Consider the following 18,502-nt stretch of genomic DNA (forward strand, 5'->3'; position numbering starts at 1 on the left):
CGAGCTAATGCTCTGTTAGATAGTGAAATTAAAAGAACGAAGTAGCACACAAGCAGCATGCTGACACCAGGATTTTTTTTAGGTAATTTCTGATCAAAGGAAGCTTATTTAAGTGAAAAATGAAAGTGGCTTCCAATGGAGTAACGATTTAATAATATGCCTCGTATTTCCTTCTTTTATCCCCAGAGGGGTTCCTGTGGCTGTTTGCCATATAAGCTGTCGTGGCAGTTTCCTTCCCAACCATCACATGACGTCTCAAAGCTTTTTGACAAAAAGCAAACACAGACAGATGCACAATCACTTAAAATGTACAAAGGGCATATCTGTTTGGCTGTTAAGCAGATTTTGGATTTCAATTAAATTTAGAGGAAATTTGGGCTATGAGTCAAGGAAGTGATTACTCCGGGGTGGAGGTTATGATCCAGGTGCAGGTGTGACTTTGCTGTTTTTTTATGAACTACAGTGACTACTGTAATAAAAGGCATCACTACGTGTATTTTGATGCAGTACATCGAGAAAATGTAAACATTTTTTGTTATTCAAATGGGACAATTAGAGGTTTTTGTAGTCTTGGTAAATGGTGTATTTATTTTTTTAAGATTTCATATGGTTTAAAGTCTGTCTTCAAAGTTTTGTTGATTAGTTGGTTTTGAAAATGTAATAGTCTGTTATATAATCATGTTTTTGTGTGTAACAATGGGAATATTTGGTCCAAATACTATTTAAAATTTGTCAAAATATGAAAAAAAGGAATAGACAAATAGAATATACAGAAAGCATTTTTAGCAGCTTTAGATTACACTTTTCATCCTTTCTTCCCTCTTCAAACATTTGTTATGTGTGTAAAACTTTGAAAAGAAGACAAAATCCGACTTTTATTAACCATTAACCGCTGTGATTTTCTTCAAAACTTTTTGTACAGTAGTGTTTAGTAAACCCCCCACATCTTTGAATATTTACCTAAACAAACACTAAGTTACAAGCTACACTACCGTCTTTCTGTCTTTTAGTTACCTCCTGTGATTTTGAGTCACTGTGCCACTGGACTTTATCAAATCACAGTGACCAAAGGGACTGGTCAGTGGTGTCGCCACAGCAACCAGAAAGCGCTCAGGCAGGGATGATGCCCGTGGCTGATCACTCAGTGGGAAGCTCTGATGGTAAGAGTGCAGAGACTCTCTGGGAAGAAACTAAATTGGTGCTTCAGGATACTGCTCGTGTCTTTTTCTTCTATGAAACATATTCAGAGGTTAGAAAAAAAAGGATCTTCGGACTTACTTAAGCAAGCTCTTTTGAATCAGTACATCTCTCTGACATTTATTTTGATTTTGTACTTGATACTGTATATCCTAATGGCTCGTCTGAGATTTGTATTAATGTCAAAGCATTTGTTAAATGATTTATAGGAGTGACAGTATTATGAGGCTGCTATAAAACTGTCATGGATGGAATTTCAATTTCTACTCTGTTTTATCACTCTAGGGCACTTCCTTCTCCTAAACTTCTTCCCTGCTGCTGAGGCCTCTGGGAGATGCGAGTACCACCTAACCAGCCCAGTCTTACCAGGAAATGAGAGGCACTGCATCTTGCAGGTGGCTCTGTTTGAGTCTGGTCCAGCGGTGGGGAATCTCACGCTCCTGATCAAGCCAGTCCACTCAAGTTCAGCTGTTCACTCTGAGGTTCTCAACCACAGGAGACGTGATGACCGCAGGTACTCATACACCCTCGGAACAGGCTCTCCATGCCTCCGCGAGTGCCATTTGTGCAGAATAGATATTTATTATTTAGCATACCATGTCCATTTAATTAGTGTCACAAAGCAAAACCATCCATCTTTACTGATTGAAGTGCTTGTCAAGTTGAGGTCCAGCCTATGAAATAAAGAAAAGCTTAGATTCACTCCAATGAATGGTGAAACAGGCATTCAGACAGGGCAAGGGCACAGAAACTAATATAGTTTACCCCTGTAGTTCTAAAGGTAAATCAAGAAAATGTTTTTTAGCTGTCATGTGGGCCAAACTGTAGAATTGTGGCCGTGTGGGGATAGCAGTATTGTTTTGGAAATGGGGACAGGTATTTCCTATTGATCTAATGCTGAAGTATAGCTCTCTTTAGAGCAGCTAAAAGCATTCATGTGTCCAGATGCAGACCCTGGAAATGAATTTATATATAATTGGTTAGGACAGAAGAGGGATGGATGGGCATATGCAATAAGTTTGTACATTGGCTTTTTACTGTCTGTGCAGTAATGGACCGAGCAATTCCATTATGAGACACACACAGACAGTGGTTTCATTTAGTCAGCCCAATATTCATCACATGCTAACCTGTAGATGTAACTTCTAGACGCACTCTCCATTTAAAGAACAGTTCCCAGTACCATGTTTAACCTGTACTGTTTTCAGAAATAAGCAACTGTCCAAATTGAACCTTTTACCTGCAAAACAGAGGCTTACTGGCCTTTGAAATGGCCCCTAGATTGTACTCATTATCCTCATTTCACTGTATGTTCACAACAGTGAACCATTACCACTCAACTAAATGTACAATGTTTGTTTAAAGCTGTGACGGCATGGGCGTATCTTTAGAAATGGACTCTGAGACTAGGATTTTTAATGTGTGAAGTAAAGCTCGATTGAATGGTGGCAATATTGTGCTGTAAAAAGTAATAATGTTTTATGAGAAAGGAAATATATTCAACAAGTTTGCTAGGCCTTAATAGTGAAAAATAAGAGTTGTTTAAACAAAGTGCTTGTTTACAATAAAATGGCACACAAACAAACTTTGGCCTGAAAGGTGTGTTTTTGTAATTTGTTTCAATGGATGTAAAGGAAACGCCATGGCAATGCTCAGTTGTCCAAACTTCTAGAAGCAGATGTTAAATGTTCTCCTTTTTAAGATCTAAACATGGACAATTATTTCAATATTGGTTGTTTCTGCTAAGGCATGCTTCACCAAAATATCATGATGTAACATGATTATTGTGATAAACATCATGTTTGGAGAGCTGCAACTGATCTTCGTAACCTGTTTTATTTTTAATGCAGTATCTTGAAATGTGTCCATACAAGCCAATAACACATAACGGAAGTAGTGAATTCCTACAGCTGATTTTAAAAGACATTTCTCTGTCATTGGTTGATGCAGGGCTGAGTGGGAGGTTCTGGAGACTGTGATTGGTCAGGTGGACGAGCCCTTTCAGGTGATCCTGCTCTACACTTCCTGTTTGGGAGAAGATGGAGCCACGGTGGCTCTGGACTCTCTGGAGCTCATAGACTGTGCATCAGGTGAGTTCATCATGTTTTATAGAGTTGTGACTTATTGATTGCTCAAACCAAACACTATAGCAGTTGTTTCCTCTTATAAGCACCTTTTGACTAAACGGAGAAAGCAGAGGGAGCCAGCTGTACAGTTTGTTTAAACTGGAAACCTGTTGATGTTTCACAGTGACACCACATATATATTTTTTTTTCCACGACAGCTGAAAAGAGATACTGAAAAGGTTTCTCTTTGCAGATTAGTTAATTATTAAGATTTCAGTACGCAAGATCTTTAATACCTAAATTGAAACAAAGAATTACAGTGGCATATAATACACATTGTGTTTTCCTTTCCTTTTTATAATTACGAATAATTCACTGAAAACCTCACGTTAAATGACAATTGACAAATGCATTTCAATGTTTCATACTCCAAGTCCTGCGATTAGGCAGCTAATAGAAGTAGGCTTATTCGACTTCTAGCAGAGTCAGATGTGGTGGACTATTTCTTGGCTGAGAGCGATTGCCAGGCAACCAGCAGGGATTCCAGGAACCTCTTGTTCCCGGGCCAAGAGAGAGTCAAGCACATAACCCCCTGTAAAACAAATTGTCATTTTTTTACACCGTGTTAATTATTGAGCTGAAGAGGTAGTCAGATTTTTATTACCTTTGGACAGAGCCAGGCTAGCTGTTGCCTTGATCCCAGGCTTTGTGCTAAGCTAAGCTAACTGGCTGCTGTCTGTAGCTCATATTTAATGGACAGATATGTACTATATCTACTGTAACACTCGACAAAAAAGTGAACTAAGTGTATTTAACCAGACTGTTACATTCGCAACTTCAGGGTTAAATAACTTCTAAATGTTGCATTATATTAGACTTAGTTCTCCATGATGTAGAGGATGTGTAGCCTTGGTATAATATTTGTGTGGTTGCTGTGATGCAGAACACCAGGTCATCGGGCTGGATGCGGCTTGTGGGGAATCTTTCCACTGTGAAAACTCAGGAGGCTGTATTGACCAGAGCCAAGTGTGCAACTTCCACACCGACTGTCCTTTAGGAGAGGACGAGGGCTTCATCTGTGGTGAGATTTTGTTTTCTTTTACTAATAAAATCACAGTGTGTAGAAAATTATGCTGTTTTGAGGGTAATTGGGGCCTTCCATTTCTATTAGTAGCACTTGAAAATGCACTTATGCAGTTGGCTTCAGAGGTTTCCCCTGGTTGACACCAGACCCTTCTCAGTTGTAACTGAGATGGGTCTCGGAAAGGTTCATTCACAGCTCATTTCCAAAGGGGTGTCACCAACGGATGCCGCTCAAATGCCTCTGGGCGCAATTGGATAGTCCTTCAACCAATCAGACCAACGATCCGGGTGATGTAGCAGCGACAGCAGCATCAACGGGTTGCTACGCTTCGGTGGCCGTCACGTTGAATGTAAACAAAAACCTGCTTGCCGTCGCTGCGCTATCGTCATCGTGTAAAGCCCGCCTCAACGGTTGTGATTGGTGCCTCGATTTGGAAAAATTGGAAATGGGCTTGAATGGGCTCTTGGCCAGACTGACTTGCAGAGCAAATCTCACATTTGCCGGAAGTTCGTCAGGGTTTTCCCAGGCTAGGTTTCCCCTTGTATGATGATGAATCTGCACTAGAGCTGGGTGCTATGGAGAAAATCAAATATCACAATATTTTCGATCAAATACCTCATATCGATATTGTGGCAATATTACTAAGTGACTAAGTGGGTTAAAGCTATAGTGCATAGTTTCTGTCTCCCCCATGAGGAATTCTAAGTAATGACAACAACACCGTCGGCACATCTACATGATGCAGCCTTCCGTCCCCACCCCTCCTCCCCGCAGTTGCTAGTATGCAAGGAGGACACGGAGGATTAAAAAAACATGGACTCTTTAGAAGAGGTAATTATCTTCACTCGAGCACAGGAAAGTTACTGGACGACACAATATTCTGAACATAGCCATACTGAGAAATACAGAGAGTTGTGTGGCGCTTATAGTCTTAATTAGCTTTGTAGCAACTCATTTGGCATGAATGTGATGGACGTTCATTAATATCAAAAAGTTACGCACTAAAGCTTTAAGGCAAATAATAGAACAGCTAGAACAGTTTGGTAAATACAGGAAATCACTTTACAGTAATGTAGCCTTTAAAACCAGGAAAAGACAACACTTAATATCGTGATATCATAATATGATACTAAGATATCTAAAAACTTAAGATGATATCTAGCCTCATATATCAATATAATATCGATATATTGCCCAGTCCTAATCTGCACCATTTGACTGATTCTGAGAGTGGGAGTGTGAAAAAATGAAAAGCAACAGATGTGTCTGTGTGAGTGCCTTAGTTTTTGTGATTGTGGGTAGAGTTAAGTGAGGCCAGCATACAGAACAGTGTCCTAAAGCAGAATATGAGTCTACTGGCAGGCTGTAATCTATTTGCATTATCTGTATTAAACTTTAAATCCATAATAAATTGTTAATTCTTTGACCGGAGGTACTAGATTATTTCAAACATTCTATTTAAAATGCAGGGAGTAACTATTATAAGGACATTTGAAGTGCAAAGTCTGAGTGCAGCTCCTGTCCTCAGAAAACTTAAAATATGGTTTTATTACCTGGAAGTTCTTTTATTGATATGTTTTGCTTTTTTAAGTTATCATCTTGAAATCATGCCTTAAAAATGTCTGAACATAAAATATTATGAAATGTTAATATAATACACCCATTGTGAATGTATTAGTGTTTTGAAATCCCATATTTGAAAAGTCTGCTGCAGAAGTGTTTTCAGAGAGTAAATTAATACCTTTAATTTCCTCCGACTTCACGGTCTGAAACATAACAAACTTCCTTTATATCTTTGAAAACATCAGTCATTCCGCACAAAGAAACACTTTACCACACTGAGAATCAAAAGGCCTGTCTTTTGTCAGCAATTAAATCAATGGTAGTCGGGGCTATTCAGCATGAGTGTTAAAAGAATACTCTGTTCAAGGGACACTTCAACATATTGTAAATGGCTTTTTTGTTATCTTACTCAAGATCAGATCAAGATCAAGAGTAGACGTATTTCAATTTGTATATTTGTGTTCATGATAAAGATTGTGATGTGTTTAGTTAAGATAACGGAGGAACAGGCCTAGCTCTGTAAAATGTAACCCTAACCCTAACCCAACATCTTATCTCTAATACATCTTATATACGCATTATATATGCAAAGAGATGGAATAGTTATTGATCGTCTCATGTAACTCTAAGACGCCAAACAAGCCTATTTCCTAGCCTGGGAGAGGTCAGGACACTCTAACCTGCAGATACAGGAAAACATCATGGAGTACAGATAGACAGACTAATGCACATGAAAATATGGCACCTCTTGAAGTATATTATTTGTGCTTTGCTGATTTCTCCAAAATGAAATTCTTGCTTTGGGAAAAGAGGAATCAGGGGGAAAGTATGGACTTTTTAGAAGCTGTGATCTCTTTTTTTAGTGTAATATAATAACCTTACTTCTCCCCAGGTGCTCTTCCATTTGGCTCTCACTGTTCGTTTGAACAGGATGCATGTGGGTGGTCCGTGTCCAACCAGCACTTGGCCTGGAGAAGAGTCGCTGGAGGCAAACTTCTGGAGAAAGAAGACATGCAGGGTGTCACTCTGCAGAGTACACCAGGTGTGTGTATGTGTGTGTGTGTGTGTGTGTGTGTGTGTGTGTGTGTGTGTGTGTGTGTGTGTGTGTGTGTGTGTGTGTGTGAAATGGGCATATTAACAACACATGCTGATTTTATTTCTATTCTTTGCTTAGTGTCAAAACTCATTGTTTGTTTTGTTTCAGACAGGCTTTTAATTAGGGGTGGGGGGAAATAATCGATACAGCGTAGTATCGCGATATTTTCCGTGACAATACTGTATCGATACACAGACACCAAGTATTGATCTCTTATTGTGTGTGTGTTGGTCAGTTTGTCTGCTTGACAATCCCATTTTGCAGCAATACAATTGAAGTGAGATGAACAAACAGAGAAATGTATCTTTTTAGATAAAACAGATGTTGAAAAAGTTTCCTTTTGGGGACATAATTTGGAACAATTTGAAATTGGAAAAAAGGTAATAAATTGCAATATGTTTAAAATCGTTTTTTACTATCATATTGTGACATAAGTGTCGTGATGATATCGTATTGTGAGGCCCACTCCTACTTTTAATGTATTGTTCTTTCTACAGTAGACCCATATAGGAATGCCTTGTTAGATTACTACCATATGAAGTTGAATGACCATGAAGAGTTCATACAGTATGGATTGTTTAAATCCAGCTGCAGAACATATCCATGCTAACAGGGCTCAAATAGCTTTATATTTAACTCAATGTTACAACTGCTTTCAATCTTTTGAGTTTTTATTTTATAGGCTGCTGGTTCTCGATTAGCAATAAACATGTTTAAAATGTATGACATGATATGATACAACAAAAACTTTTTAAACTATTACTGTATCAGCCATCAAACAGTTTGTTTCATGAGCTGGTTAGCGTTCTGCTGTGTGACATTATTTGTGCGCCCCCAGGGCACTTTCTGTTCCTGCAGGTCAGAGAGAGTAATTCCCTTCGAGAGGCGTCCATTCAGAGCTCCTCTTTCCCTCCCCCTGTCACTACTACTGTCTGCCAGGTCAGTTATTTAGACAGATACAATAGTTTAATAATTTTTTGATATATTTTTGTTCCCTTCTCCTTGTGAGGCTGCTATTTGGCAACAAAAGATTTTGTCAACATGCTAACTCCTTGCTGAAATTGTCTCTGTTTTTCTGTAAAGATGCGTTTCTCTCTGTACCTGTATGGGGACTTTAATGGTTCATTGCTGGTGGCTATAGAGGAGAATGGGTCCGCCACCACACCATTGGTCTGGGAGAGAAATGATCAGTGGACAGATGACTGGGAAGATGTTGCCCTGCAGCTGACTGGCCTTAATCATGGGTGCGTAAAATGAAAATGAAAGGGTTGAGGAGCAGAAGATTATGTAACACTGACATGCTACAAAAAAAGAACAGGCATGGTCTCTTGTGTAGCATAACATAGGTTACTTCTATCATTCAACTTTACCAGCCTCTTTTTCCTCACCTCTTCTTCCTCGTCATTGAAAAAACGTATTTCACATCATGTTTTGTTATATTTAGATTAACTTTATTTTTCATCTCAAAACAAAATGAGTACTTTAGATTGACTATAAGTGAGGAACATTGCTGCTGTCATCACAAGAATTTGTAATCATTTTGAAGATTTGACTTATTCTTCACTAGAAGCTGTTGTGCACGGGTTGGGATTTCATTTTTGTTGCCTTTAACATAAAGACAAAAACTGTAATTCTCTAAATAAACAAATGACATGTGCTTGCTCCAGGTTCCACGTTAAGGTGACTGCTGTGTGGGGAAAAGGCTCCAATGCTGATGTCGCTCTCGATGACATTGCAATTGGAGCAGCCTGCTTCGACACAGGTAAGCTGTTTGCTAACATGCCATCAAAAAATGTTACGGACCATAATAAAAACGGCACCATGTAATTATAGTTCAGCATATTTGTGGCAATAATTATGTAAAACCAAGTTATAGTAGTACATATAGTAAGTTATGTTTAGTTTAAGTCAAAAGTGTGCTTCACCAGGGGGAGTAAACATGTAAGTTACTGGTCACACTAGTTTCTCTTTCACAAAGGGAGTCTATGTAACATTTAAATAAAGAAATGTTCCTGTATTTCCCTTGCTGCACAAATGGAAGGTTGAATTCATTAAACATAAAATGTAGATTTGGCTGCTAAAGATATACTTGGTGTATATATTTGACCAATGGTTACTGTTATTTAAAGTTGGTTACTTTTATCTAGATATTTCTGTTGATTAGCCCCGTGTCACTGTCTTATTCTAGATGTAGTTTTTGTTAGACTCATGCCAATAAAGCATATTGAATTAAATGTAGATGTAAAACATAACTTTGTTTGGCTTATTAAACTATAAGGCTAACAATGCCCAATAAGGCTATCTGTCTTATAAATGTTACCCTATGTCTCTCTTTATTACCTTTTAAAGTGATCTAGAAACTTTATGAAATCAAACCGTTACTGAAAGAAATGAAGTCCTCAGTTATTAGTTTGATGCCTTGTTTCAATGATTGTTTTTGACATGAGGGTAGCCAACATGTAATGCTTTGCTGCAAATGCAGCACCACAATATGGCAAGAAAACATAGATGTATGCATTGGGTTAAAGGGATAAACTTTTGGAGAACTACATTAAGTGAAACCATGGAAATAGACAAAATACACTGTGTCTGTATGCTAAATAGTGGATGAAGAGGACTGAGAAAGTGAAAAATATATTCATGATGTTTTCCTACTCAGGAATGAGTCTCAGGAAATGTGTCCATGTTCTTCCAATATACCCTTCCCTGAATTTTTTTATTTATTTCCTTTGATCCGTATTGCTTTGTGTCTGAATATAATTTATGCTTAAGTGATATGCAGATGTTTAACTGTGACTCATTGTCTCTCTCCCCACCTTTCACTAATTTGGCTTCCTTCCTCTCCCCAGATCTGAACTCTCTCCTGCCAATGGTGGACTTAGAGGATTTCTTAAGCCCCCTTCCAGAGCCTTCATTCTCAGGTACCGTTATACCATGGGAATTTCCAAAGAACCTCTTTTAATATGTCATTTTTAATCCATTCTGCATGCAGAGTTTACATACCAGGTGGTGGATTGTACACACGCAATTTCTCTTGTTGCTTAAAGCTTTAGTATACCATAAAAGCTGACCAGAAACTTTTACTGCATTCAGCGCTCATGTACCAGATGGTGAATGCAATTTCCAGGGACTCTTTTAGATGTGCTGTATGTGTGTTTCTCTTCTACAATGTCCAACTGTTTATCTTAGTCTTACATATTTCTTTGCATTTTTTCTTGTGTTTTTGTTATTATATATTTTTCCAATTACTGACTGACTGACCCACCAACCCATGTCAGTATTTTTCTCTTTTTTGTCTCCATTTTTCTAGAGGTTTCTTTGATGACGTGGTGGTTTAACTCATGTGGTGCCAGTGGCCCCCGCGGCCCGACCCAGGCCCAGTGTGACAGTACCTACAGGAACAAAAATGTCAGCGTCACTGTGGGGAGGGAAGACCCCTTGAAAGGAGTCCAAATGTGGAGGGTACCTGCTACAAACAGATATCTGTAAGTGATGGAAGGGGATGGCTTTAATGCTCATCTCAGCTTTAAGGTGGAAATCAATTATTTATTCAACTGTAAGTCTGGTGATATTCTATATTTTTCTTATTGTCAAATCCCATGAGAAGACAAAAACTGACAGTGAATCCTACTAACAAATACTGTATTGCCTGTGTAGTCAAAGCCTGATATAGCTTATTACTCTGCCATTGACCTTTATTGTTTTCCAAAAACTATTAAAAACACACAAATGAGCCACAAAGCTGCACTGGGTGACATGTTCTTTTATTACGGTGAAGTCGATCCATATATGCTGGCCTGCTGACGTAAATACTCACTAGTGCAGCTGAAAGTCCTCAGGAAATGCACTGTGTACTTCTGTCTGAGTAACCTTTTGCTAAAAACTGCAGTGTCCAGGTGGTATAGGACATTAAAATGTGTTTGTGACCGGTTAAAAAAAAAAAAAAAGATTTATCCATTAACAACTAATGAGCTTGAATGTGTGAACCACAGACAGGGCAGGGAAGTCAGAAAATATTTTATATAGGTGTGTGTGTGTGTGTGTGTGTGTGTGTGTGTGTGTGTGTCAGAGTTCCACTGTTTTTTTTTTTTTAATTTTTCTGAATGTCATCCATACTTCATTTCTACGAGCTTAGTCATAGAAAAGACAGGCTGGGCTTGGCGACCATTTAGTGGTGTGTCTGCGTGCTTGGGATTTAAATTGTTCTGGCCATGCTCAGTGTAACTGATTGTTGTTCTGCCAGATCATACTTCAGGCAATTTGATTGTCTTTGCATAGACCGTCATGGGAACTCATTATCACGCTCGCAACATGAAATGAGGCAACAGAAAAGTGGCAGGATTAATTGTACAGGATATACAAGGTGTTGAATTACTTTGGCTAGATTAAACACATCTATACTTTATGACAATATCAACACAGAGTGTCTGTTTGTAAGAGAACATCTTTATAAAACAGCAGGTGACTGTGTCTCCTTATGTGTGTGTTATAACAGACATCTATTGCTGGATTGCAACCTATCCATCTAGTGTGTAATATACTGTGGAGACTGAGCCAGAAAGCAATTTCCTTCAGTCACAGTATTTAAACCCCTTGTGGTGCAATGATCTCCCTCAGGATCTCTGCTTATGGGGCTGCAGGAGGGAAAGGAGCCAAAAACCACAACAAACGCAACCACGGGGTCTTCATATCTGCCATATTTCCTCTGGAGAAAGGAGATTTACTTTACATCTTGGTGGGCCACCAGGGAGAGGATGCTTGCCCGGGGGTGAGTAGGGCGATTCGAGGACCAGCTGGAAGGATTTGTTGAAGTGTGTGCTGTTTCACTGGGATATCTTTTGCCAGGGAGAGGAGAGACAAGAAAGTGACCTAGATAAAAAAAACCTTCCCTTCTGGATTGTGAAGACTGCTTCTTTCTCTAAAACTCAAATCTCTCTCTTCCCCTGTGGTGTAGAGAAATCCCCACACCCAGAGGATATGCCTGGGAGAGTCGTCGGTGATTGAAGACAACCTCAGAGGAGAGGCTGGTGCGGAGTGGGCTGGGGGAGGAGGCGGAGGAGGGGGAGCCACCTACGTCTTTAAGGTGGCAGAAGATGCTTGTGTTGTTTAAGTAGTGTGTGTCCTTTATGTGGGTTTGTTTGATACCTTGTGCGGCTTAAGACATCGACTTGACATTAAGACATTGTACATGCTGATAGGCATACAAAATGTCTGTAGGCATATTGAAACAATTCCCTATAGTCCCACACTCTAATCCACAGGTTTAAATATGGATTGGACTTACACAAGTTACTTACAAGTTAAACTTACAAGTTTGAAAGCTATTGTATTATAGAATTGGCACAAGAAAAATGTTCACTTGTCCCTTCTATTATGATCTTCCATCTGTAATAAACTGGGAGTTTCCCATGTTCAATTTGCTTTCCTGCTGAGACTGATGCTTTGTCAAAACTCCCTTTAGATTTGCAGTGAAATGTTGAGATGAAAATGTACGCATGTCCACCATCGAGCATGTCCATAGTTGAAATTGCTTCAAATTTACGTTGAATCTGTCTTGACAGATGGAGGGAGGTGAGCTAGTTCCCTTGTTGATTGCGGCTGGCGGAGGAGGAAATGCCTACCTGGAGGACCCAGAGTCCAGTCTGGACCAGATACCACTGGAGCAGTATGAAAACAGTACCATAGCTGCCAGTACTAACGGTCAAACTGGTGCTGCAGGTATTATATTATAGGTCATACTAATACAAGTGCGGATGTAATGTTTATCTGCAGTGGTAGGCAGTCACTTTCAGTTTTATTATCAGGTTTTGAGATATCTGACTTGAGATTAGTCCCTCCACCAAAATACATCACAGCATTGAAAAAAAAAAAAATCTCTTTCCAGAATCATGATGATCCACATAACATGCAGTAACAGTCCTCATTCCTTGAATCAATGCAGTTTCAGTGAAAACAGTTTTTCATTTGTAAACCCCCCGAAATCATTGCAACTTGATAAAAGTTCCCAGGTTGAGCGCAGCAGTTTTATATAAAAGCTGGAGATGAAAGTAGAATGACAGAATGGTTGAAAATTATTATAGTTACAAAAAGAGAACACTTCTCAACTGGTTCAACTTTTTTACTGAGACATTATGGTATATGGACAACACAAACGAAAGAACACAAACATTACACAGTATATGCAGTATCAGTTATATATAAAATATCATTCCTGATGACACTAAGGTTTGGCTGCAGACTCGGGTATATATATACTTTACGATCACAGAGAGGTTAAGTGTCCTAGTTAAGAATGTGCTCCTGTTTTTCTCATGTTCTGAAGTGCTATGAGCCAGATGACAACAGGTTCATTTCTCTAAAAGGTAGCGTTAAAACCTGTTTATCGAGACGTGTTGGTTGAAGGCCACGAGAGGATTTGTTTTGTTCTGTATACACACACACTCGAAGCAGCACACGTTGGCATGCATGCATGCTCTCACACTGCAGGGTGTGTTTGGCCTGTGGATAATAGGGATCTGTCTGGATCACCTTTTTTAGTTTCCTGACATGCTGAATGAATACATTTATGACAGGGAGGTCTCTCTTTGCTCCTGGAAATGCCTGCTGGAACGTTCTCAGTAAATCCCTTCTGACCGACAGAGTCTCAACATAAACCATCTATCAGCTCAGAAACCTCTGTGGGTTTGTTTAGATAAAGATCTGAGTGTCGGGAAATATGTAGCTCTTAGTAGTGTGTCATGTGTGAGTGTGAGCTGTGTGGTGAACTGTTTCTGGCAACCTTGAAACAAAATGTGATATGGCTGAGGAACTGCTGCTGGACAATTGATTTTTCTCCTCATCAACGTAGATTAGAGGCCATGATCAGCTGGTGGTTGGACCTGTCAACTCATTACATTATTATTTATTGCTGAAGGGTCTCTGTCTCCATCACTGCACTGTGACAAAAGTTAAATTCCCACTATAAATAAATATAAAAAAAAGTGTGGCTGTCAGTGACATCCGTGTGGATGGCTGTAAAGTGATAAACAAAAGGCAAAAGCAACAAAGACCTGTGTTCTTGTGTATATTTGGGAGACTGAATGACTCACCCGTTGACCCTCTCATGTCCACCCACCAGCTGCCTGTGAAAAAAAAACAAAGAAACACAACAACACTACAAAAATTGGTACATAACAAGCTCTGTGCTGATTGTCTCCTCTTGTTTCTATGCTGTTTATCTCTAATGCTTCACTCAAATCTCCAGCGGATCTTCCCACAAACTTCGTCTCAAAGACTGAGCTCATTCCTTGGAAAATCTTCCCTTCTTAAGGCTTTTAGTCCCTAACTCACAGAGCAGACTCAAATAACAGCAGGGGAATTCAATGAGAGAGAGTAGTCTGACTTGGGGGTCCAGCCAGCTCTCTCTCATTGAATTTCCCTTCTGTTATTTGACCAGTCAGATCAAGGACCGCCAGTAACAGCTGACTAGAGCCAATGCAGCCTGCCATGTTCCAGAAGAGGTTGGCGAGGGTCAACCACTGTGGCTCGGGAAGAGCACAAGTCTATAAAAAAAAACAACCAGGTATCTTGGCTTGTGTTGGCAAATTTATAGGAGTGTGCTATCTCTACTTTACCAAAACCCAGCCTATATAAACAACCTACAAAACCTTCAATAAATAACTTTCTGACAGATCTGCATTTCAAACTAGCATGGAGTTTGAAAGACAGGTTTACCAGGAAGGGTCTAACAAAAGACACTATCCATTTGTTTAATGGGAAGCGTATTTGGTGCTTGACCCACACTAGACACTAAAAGTTGGCATATTTTGGCCTCTGTTGCATCGGTTTTGACCTTTTTTTTTTTTTTAAATGTGTGTTTGACAGTCCCCCAACTGTATGAAAATGCAATGCAATGCCTTACTCTGTCTAACATTGCAAAATGTTGTATCCTTTCTCCTTAGCTCTAATCATAGCCCCCCCCCCCCCCCCCTTCAAAATATGTATGATATAGTAGTATGGTATAAAAAAATGTATGATATGTAATATGGATGATAAAATACTGTTTAATGTGCTTGTTTCGTGTTTGTGTCCCTGAAGGTGGAGGTGGAGGCTGGAACGAAAGTCCCAGTCCTCACGTGAGGGCGGGAAAGTCTCTGGTGGAGGGTGGTGAAGGGGGGTCCTCGTGTCCCCTGGCCCTGTCCAAGCTCAGCTGGTCCACCTTTGGGGGATTTGGAGGTGGAGGTGGGGCCTGCACAGCTGGAGGCGGCGGAGGAGGTTACAGAGGTAACAGTTTTGTTTTAGCTACCATGGAACGACATTGCTTTACCATTTCTAACCCCTGCACTAAAAACCCAAATTACTGTCATGTTCATTCTTCTGTCTTGCTCCCTCTTGTCATTTCATCCCAGACGTGCTACTAAACTCCTTAAAGGCGAATATTTATCATTTGTGTGGCATAACTGTAAAAAAGAGACAAACGAGACGGTTGATTTGTGCTTCAGTCTGAAGCATAATTTATGCCTGTCTAGTTGCTCTCGACAGTGGACTCCAACAGTGTCACTGTCACATTCATGTACAATTTTGAAATGTTGTGAGTAATATCGAGGACCACCACGCAGTGCGATTTGATAATTTGTTGCCATGGTAACATACATAGTAGTCTATATCCACGATGTTCCACTTCAGGGATTGCTCCGTTGCCGCTGGAAATTCCGCTGGATGTCCCTCTTTTCGTCCGGATTTCCATTACCTTCCGCTTTCTTTGTGATGGAGTTTTAAACTCTACATACATAGTAACTATACATTTTCTGTTTGTTCATTTTTATGCTTTTGTCCTTAAGTGACAGAACAGCTTGTGTGAACCAACAGAATGGAGGAGGTTATACGGTAATATCCAAATAATCTTCCAATCTTTTGGCTTTATGTCACCGAGGTAAAATTGAAGGTTCCGGTGGAACATGGTATTTTTTTTTTGTCATGAGAAAAATGACAAGCATAAATTAATTTGGTCAAAATGGTTTGACATTATTTTTAAATACTGACTGATAGGTGAGTATACAAATTACCTTTTGTGACAGGAGGTGACGCTGCGCCGACAGATGAGATCACAGCCGACGGTCACAATGGAATCTCATTCATTCATCCGATGGGAGAGATTTTCCTTCAGCCTCTGGCAGGTATGACTGACATCATATGCTAATGTTATGAAGACCGTGACACTGATAAATCTGATAATGACTCTGTCAGATTAGAGTAGTGAAAAAAGAGGTGGCATAAAGAGAGTAAAGGAGAGAAAAGAGAGTTAATGCCATTCCCTGATGAAGACTGTGAGATGCTGTTAAGTATAAAAAAATAAAGAGAGCAAATGACCTATAATACCTCCGCTGGTGAAGACAGTGAGTGACATATAGTTGAGTAATTAAGTAGATATTGAATTAGGATTTTTTGGTTAATCTAGAATAAAACAATATAACTGAGCAAGTAGAGTGGAAGAGAGAGCAACCGCTGATGAAGACTGTGATATGCAGTCAAAAGCTCTGGAAAAGGTGAGTAAGTGGACATTGAGTGAATATATTCATGCGTGCGTGCGTGAGTCGGCACCCGGAAAAAAAGCTAGTAAGTGTACATTGAGTTAAGAGTGTTTTGTCAACATTGAGTAGAATAGAATATACTGTAGTAGAAGAGAACAGAGAGCTAACTTTTGTGTGTGTGTGCGTGCGTGCGTGCGAGAGAGAGTCGGCACTCAAGTCGACAGACTCGCATATGTGCCTGGATATACTATGTGTTTTTTGTGAGACTACCATCTGATTCTCATTATTTAGCGGGAGGAAGAGGAAGGCAGTTGACTAATTTACAGCCTCATGTAGCTTGTTGCCTTCGGCCCCGACACACAGCCCTCAATTCTCATGTGAAAGACGCTGTTGTTTCTGCTGCTTGTGCTGCCAGCGATGCTTTCAAACAAAGTGGCAGCCTCTGAAGTGTTCAAACATGAAACGCATCCAAAGCAAGATCTTAACAAAGAGATTCACTTCAATGGTTATTATTGCATTTCTTCAGTGTTCCTGTAATTTAGTTATATCATCTTATCTTTAAAGGGACAGTTCACCCCAAAATCAAAAATACATGTTTTTCCTCTTACCGTAGTGTTATTTATCAATCTAGATTGTTTTGGTGTGAATTGCCCAGTGTTGGAATTCGGTAGAAAGATAATAGTTCCTACATGAAACTGCTCACAAAGTAACTGAGTCATGATTTCTCAAAAGAGACATTGCTGTTGAGTTTCTCAAATGTATTTGAGAAGCCGAGTGCCATCTAGTTCCATTATATTGGAGAGAAGGCAGACATTACTACGGGTGATATCTCCAACACTGGGCAACTCACACCAAAATAATCTAGATTGGTAAATAGCACTACAGGTAAGAGGGAAAATATGTATTTTGGATTTTGGGGTAAACAGTTAAGTGAAAGATGAGTTTAATATGACCCATATTTTCTTTATATTAATAATTTGAAACAAGAAACCATAGAGCACTGTTTAGGTCACAGATTAGAGTTTTTTAATAATGGAAACAATGTATTACAAGCTCATACTAGGTTTAACACAAATACAGATAATTGATGATAATTGATCACATATACTACATGTAATGTGTTTAGAGATTAAAGTTATTAAAACTATTGTTTTTTTGTTTTTTTTTACTATCAACAACTCATTATAACACTGAAACCAACAGTGTGTAAGTCCATCTAATTTTTTGACTTCCACACCCTGTCTGTGGCTCTCAGCCCCAAGCCCATTTGATTCTGCTGAAAACGTGTATATATAAAATACTTTAATTTTTTATAAAAGGCTAACTAATATTCTTAAACGCCTGGGCACTGTAGTTTTTAGTGAACGTTGCCCAAAACAGCAGTATTTTCAGCCACGGATTCAGTGCTCTAGAAAGTTTTTACGGCAATGATGTTTGTGTAACTGACTCAAAATAAACTACAGCGCCCATGTTCACTGTGGTGATGTAACATGTCACCCAGTGCAACTGTGTTGCTCATTGGTGTGTTTTTAAATTTTCAATTAAGCTCTGTGACACCGAAGAATAAGCACCGACAATACTTTTAATTCATTGCTGGATTTGATATTTTCATGAGATTTGCTGAAAAAAGAAACGTATAGCATATCACCTGACCTTGTTGTTGGAGTATCCTGCAAACGTAATGATTTCCTTCTCTCACAAATTGTTTGTGTCTGGTGTTTGTGTTTCCTTGCATCCATGTGTTTATGTGCGTGTACATTGTTCCCTGTAGCCATGGAGAGTCACGGCGAGTGTGAGATCAAGGTGCAGCTGAACTGCAGCCACTGTCAAACGCAGAGCTGCAAACGAGATGAAGATACTCCCCTCATCCTCTGTCTCTGCGACGACGATGAAGTCCTGGCCAGCGACAACGTCACATGTGTCGGCACCATAGGTACGTAATTACCCCCAACAAACACTACCTGTCCTCTTGGATAATAGCCACAAT

The 18,502-nt window shown here is 39.5% G+C and overlaps 1 protein-coding gene across 3 annotated transcripts in view; it reads left to right on the forward strand.

The window, feature by feature from the left end:
• ltk (leukocyte receptor tyrosine kinase) overlaps positions 1–18,502 on the forward strand; it is a 62,551-nt gene that overhangs the window by 25,685 nt on the left and 18,364 nt on the right. For all 3 annotated transcript variants that reach the window (XM_031278509.2, XM_031278510.2, XM_031278511.2), the window contains exons 3-18: positions 1,011–1,160; positions 1,483–1,711; positions 3,148–3,287; positions 4,207–4,344; positions 6,803–6,952; positions 7,845–7,945; positions 8,090–8,250; positions 8,674–8,768; positions 9,856–9,927; positions 10,317–10,491; positions 11,624–11,774; positions 11,961–12,089; positions 12,568–12,724; positions 15,083–15,268; positions 16,063–16,161; positions 18,287–18,448. In XM_031278509.2, the coding sequence (XP_031134369.1) occupies positions 1,011–1,160; positions 1,483–1,711; positions 3,148–3,287; positions 4,207–4,344; positions 6,803–6,952; positions 7,845–7,945; positions 8,090–8,250; positions 8,674–8,768; positions 9,856–9,927; positions 10,317–10,491; positions 11,624–11,774; positions 11,961–12,089; positions 12,568–12,724; positions 15,083–15,268; positions 16,063–16,161; positions 18,287–18,448 (2,295 nt within the window). The remainder of the gene's footprint in view (positions 1–1,010; positions 1,161–1,482; positions 1,712–3,147; positions 3,288–4,206; positions 4,345–6,802; positions 6,953–7,844; positions 7,946–8,089; positions 8,251–8,673; positions 8,769–9,855; positions 9,928–10,316; positions 10,492–11,623; positions 11,775–11,960; positions 12,090–12,567; positions 12,725–15,082; positions 15,269–16,062; positions 16,162–18,286; positions 18,449–18,502) is intronic.

Source organism: Sander lucioperca, chromosome 18 (assembly GCF_008315115.2).
Source record: "Sander lucioperca isolate FBNREF2018 chromosome 18, SLUC_FBN_1.2, whole genome shotgun sequence".
NCBI classification, from domain to species: domain Eukaryota; kingdom Metazoa; phylum Chordata; class Actinopteri; order Perciformes; family Percidae; genus Sander; species Sander lucioperca.